The sequence below is a fragment of the Benincasa hispida genome, chromosome 2, assembly GCF_027475165.1.
Source record: "Benincasa hispida cultivar pf3 chromosome 2, pf3_genome.v1.1, whole genome shotgun sequence".
In the NCBI taxonomy this organism is placed as follows: domain Eukaryota; kingdom Viridiplantae; phylum Streptophyta; class Magnoliopsida; order Cucurbitales; family Cucurbitaceae; genus Benincasa; species Benincasa hispida.
Window position 1 is genome coordinate 25,236,837 of NC_143479.1, and position 4,854 is coordinate 25,241,690.

At 35.4% G+C, this 4,854-nt stretch overlaps 1 protein-coding gene across 3 annotated transcripts; it reads left to right on the forward strand.

Annotated features, from left to right (window-relative positions):
• Positions 1–1,178: 1,178 nt before the first annotated feature.
• On the forward strand, positions 1,179–3,497 carry OTP82 (Tetratricopeptide repeat (TPR)-like superfamily protein). Of its 3 annotated transcripts, none has more exons than XM_039022607.2 (2): positions 1,195–2,377; positions 2,477–3,497. In XM_039022607.2, the coding sequence occupies exons 1-2, from the start codon at positions 1,237–1,239 to the stop codon at positions 3,439–3,441; spliced, it is 2,106 nt and encodes a 701-aa protein (XP_038878535.1). In that variant the 5' UTR covers positions 1,195–1,236; the 3' UTR covers positions 3,442–3,497. The 3 variants fall into 3 exon arrangements, with proteins under 3 accessions (XP_090166730.1, XP_038878535.1, XP_038878536.1); XM_039022608.2 differs by having other exon boundaries at positions 1,195–1,465; positions 1,648–3,497; XM_090310604.1 differs by having other exon boundaries at positions 1,179–3,497.
• The last annotated feature ends 1,357 nt before the right edge of the window (positions 3,498–4,854 follow it).

Sequence of the window (4,854 nt, forward strand, 5' to 3'; positions counted from 1 at the left end):
ATAAGACTAGTTATAGTTGCCTACTAAATAATAAGTTGAATTGTATAATTATTATTTTATAATATATTATATAATAATACATATTTAAATTTAACAAAAATAATTGAGCTCATTACATCAAGTACTATATTTGTTAATGTTTTTATCCTTTTCAATTTAACTATGCATTTTAAAATTTCAAGTTCAAAATCTAAATACATTAAAAATATAAAAATATTGTTTTCAAAATTTACATTATTTTGATTATAGAATCAAGAATAATTTTCAAAAACATAATCTATATTGCCTACCAAATGCATATTCCCTAGTAGGGGTGTTCAAAAAGCCGATAACCCAAAAAATCCAATCAATCCAACCCATGTAGTTTAAGTTGGATAATTGGGTTCAAATAAATGAAATTTTATGAGATGAGTTGGTTCATGGGTTCACTCAAAGTAACACAAACCAACTCGAATCAATCCAAATTTACTATTAATTTTTAAAAATATATTTTTTACTTACGATAGTACATATATTGATTTTAATTTGATTTAATATCATGAGTTTTTTTATAATTTATTCTCTAACAACTCCTTTAAATAATTTTTAGCATTTTGAAAAGAAAATTTTCATAATATTATATAAATTCAAATTGAGTTTTAATCTTAATTCAATATATCGAAAGTAATTAAATAAAATTTTTTATATTAACATTTTATTTATTTTTATAATAAATTTTAAATAAATGACTCGAGTAGCATAAACTAACCCAATCTAAATATTTCATGATTGAGTTGGGTTTATTATTTAATAAGAATTATGTAGATTGAAGAAACTCACAACCCGAACAATTGAGTCGGGTGCAAAAAGTGTTTCAACCAAACTCAACCTACCAACACCTCTATTCTCTAGACTTGGTAAATTTGAAGGCATAAAATACAATATGAATTGTCTACCAAATAAGCCCTACATGGGTAAATTTGTTCTTCTTTAAAAAAAAAACTTTCAGAATGTTTATTTTAACCTATAAAGCTATCTTTAAAAAATTAAAAATGTAACAATCATTTTAATCCTAATTACCATGTTACTTTTTTTTACCTTAAATATATTTTTTCTATTTTTTAAAAAAAAATTATTTAACATATTCAATTTCATTTGCTATTTAGCGGGTGAAGTCCGTACAACTATATTTTAAATTATAACGACCCTTATCTCTTAGCCCACTCGCCACCACCAAGACCTTCGTAGCGCCCAAAAATGGCGCTTTCTGCCCCTTCACTGCCACTTTCACCCACCTTCCATGTCCTTCCCTCTTCCGACCCGCCTTACAGGCTCCTTCAAGACCACCCATCTATCAAGCTTCTCTCCAAGTGCCAAAGCATTCGAACTCTCAAACAAATCCACGCTCAGATCATCAAAACTGGCCTCCACAACACTCAATTCGCCCTCAGCAAGCTTATCGAGTTTTCTGCTGTTTCTCGCGTTGGTAATATCTCTTACGCCATCTCCCTGTTTAATTCCATCGAAGACCCCAATTTATTCATTTGGAATTCGATGATTCGAGGACTTTCGATGAGTCTGTCGCCGGTTCTGGCCTTGGTTTTCTTTGTCAGAATGATTTATTCTGGGGTAGAGCCGAATTCTTATACATTTCCTTTTCTTTTGAAGTCTTGCGCTAAGCTCGCCTCTGCCCATGAAGGGAAACAGATTCATGCCCATCTTTTGAAGCTTGGGTTTCAGTCTGATGTGTTCATTCATACTTCGCTTATCAATATGTATGCCCAGAGTGGTGAAATGAATAATGCCCAATTGGTTTTTGATCAAAGTAATTTCAGGGATGCAATTTCTTTCACTGCATTAATTGCTGGTTATGCTTTGTGGGGTTATATGGATCATGCTCGGAAATTGTTTGATGAAATGCCCGTGAGAGATGTGGTGTCTTGGAATGCTATGATTGCTGGCTATGCACAAACTGGTCGTTCCAAAGAGGCGTTGATATTGTTTGAAGAAATGAGGAAAGTAAATGTTCCCCCAAATGAGAGTACTATTGTGTCTGTTCTTTCAGCTTGTGCTCAGTCAAATACTCTAGATTTAGGAAACTCAATGCGCTCTTGGATTGAAGAACGCGGGCTTCGTTCAAATCTTAAGCTTGTTAATGCCCTTATTGACATGTACTCAAAGTGCGGAGATCTTCGGACTGCTCGTGAATTGTTTGATGATATGCCTGAAAGAGATGTGATCTCATGGAATGTTATGATCGGAGGTTACACTCATATGTGCAGCTATAAAGAAGCTTTAGCGCTCTTCCGTGATATGTTAGCCTCAGGTGGTGAGCCTACTGACATAACTTTCCTTAACATTCTTCCATCTTGTGCTCATTTAGGTGCCATTGACCTTGGTAAGTGGATACATGCTTATATAAACAAAAACTTCAACTCAGCCAGTACCTCTCTTTGGACAAGTCTAATAGATTTGTATGCTAAATGTGGTGATATAGAGGCGGCACGACAGGTCTTTGATGGTATGAAAATCAAAAGCTTGGCTTCTTGGAATGCTATGATATGTGGGTTAGCAATGCATGGACAAGCAGATGAGGCTTTTGAGCTTTTCTCAAAAATGTCTAGTGATGGAATCGAACCAAACGAGATAACTTTTGTCGGTGTTTTATCTGCTTGTAAACATGCTGGTTTGGTTGATCTCGGACGCCAATTTTTCAGCTCTATGGTTCAAGACTATAAGATATCTCCTAAATCCCAACATTATGGATGCATGATAGATCTTCTTGGGCGAGCTGGGTTGTTTGAGGAAGCAGAGTCTTTGATCCAAAATATGGAAGTGAAACCAGATGGAGCCATTTGGGGTTCCCTTCTTGGGGCATGTAGAGACCATGGACGAGTTGAGTTGGGAGAATTAGTTGCAGAACGTCTTTTTGAACTCGAGCCAGATAATCCTGGAGCTTATGTGCTTTTATCTAACATATATGCAGGAGCTGGTAAATGGGATGATGTAGCAAGAATAAGAACAAGATTGAATGACAGGGGAATGAAGAAAGTTCCTGGTTGTACCACCATTGAAGTCGATAACGTTGTTCACGAGTTCCTAGTAGGGGACAAAGTTCATCCACAAAGTGAAGATATTTATAAGATGCTGGAAGAAGTAGACAGACAATTAAAGGTGTTTGGATTTGTGGCAGATACATCTGAGGTATTGTATGACATGGATGAAGAATGGAAAGAAGGAGCTCTAAGCCACCACAGTGAGAAATTAGCAATTGCTTTTGGATTGATAAGTACAAAACCAGGTACACCAATTAGAATCATTAAAAATCTTCGTGTGTGTCGTAATTGTCATTCTGCTACGAAGCTAATATCTAAGATATTCAATAGAGAGATTATTGCTAGAGATAGAAATCGTTTCCATCACTTCAAAGACGGTTCCTGCTCATGTAATGACTATTGGTGAATAATTCACTTAATGACACAATTAGCAAATACACTAGCTTGGTATTTGTCCTATCACAGAGCTGTTTCAATCATGGAATGATACACAATCTATCCGCTTAAGTTTTTAGATTGATATATAGTGTACTGCATAGCCAAAAACAAGATGACCATAACCATTTTGATCCTGTAGATTGGTAGACATTACCCTATAACAATGAAGCAAATGTCCGTCATTTGGAAAACTTCGAGGGTGTTTGAAAACCCCAACTTCAAGTAGGTGGAGTGTGTTATGATATCCACCCCATGTTTGGGGTTTCAATTATAATGGTTGGTGTTTCCAACTATGATAACCTACAAGTAACTACAATATTACTATTTCAAATCTTCTCTTTCCCTCATGTTTACGATTTCCTATCCAGATTAAAATAGTGTACACTCTAAACATAGAATATTATAACTCAAACTAAAATAGTCTAGATCCAAAGAAAACTATTATAATCTACAGACTATAATAACCAACTCAACGTCCTAAACACTCCTTTCATGCTTCAAAATGTTGGAGTTTTTCCTTGCAATTGCCAAAACATTCTTGGTGGGAATGATGATCCGACCTTTGTTAAGCAGAAATCAACACATATAATTGGGAAATATATACTTACTCCTTGAGATCAACCATACAGTACATAAATCACTATAGGCATACCGCTGGAACTGCATTTGCAATAAGAGCTGCTGCTGTGGATGCCTTAATTCCAGCAATCTCACCCTCTACACAAAATCACATAGTTTATCAATTAGATATGACAAAAATCTTAGTTAATAATCGGATAAACTTACTTGCAATCAGTGGTAGAGCTAAACTTCGAGAACACAAGCATATGTTTTTTCGTTTCAAAATTTTGCCCTAAGAAACTTTCTATTTATATGACTTGGAAACTAGACTAACCGCAACCATAATCGTTAATACAGTTTGCACATTGTTGGCTAAAATGAGCATTTGAAAAACCATCAGCTTCTCTGATAGTAGCCCATTTCATTTTAGTAATACATGTCATGGTCCGCTTTGTAATGAACAAACCTGACTCCAACAGAATTTTCTTCGAAACTGACCGACTGCTGTAGGTTCGGTCGATTCAGTCGGTCTGGTTGGTTCACGCCTAACCTCTAAGGAAAACTTCGGAGACCAACACTAACCACCAACTCCAATGAATACCGCATCCAATGACTAACCCCATCAAATACCACCTCCATCAACAACTCCGATCACCAGTGACAGTCACCATTGGGAGCCAACTCCGGCGATCAATTTCAACCATTAACTCCATCAATCATCTCTAGATTCTAACTCTAATGATCACCTTGGTCGGTCGATCATATATTAAAAAGGATAATTAAAAAAAAAAAAAAAAAAATTCGGCCAATGAAAGTATTT

Bases quoted from the DNA above. Each gene is read 5' to 3' on its own strand.
- OTP82 (XM_090310604.1), top strand. From the start codon at position 1,237: ATGGCGCTTTCTGCCCCTTCACTGCCACTTTCACCCACCTTCCATGTC.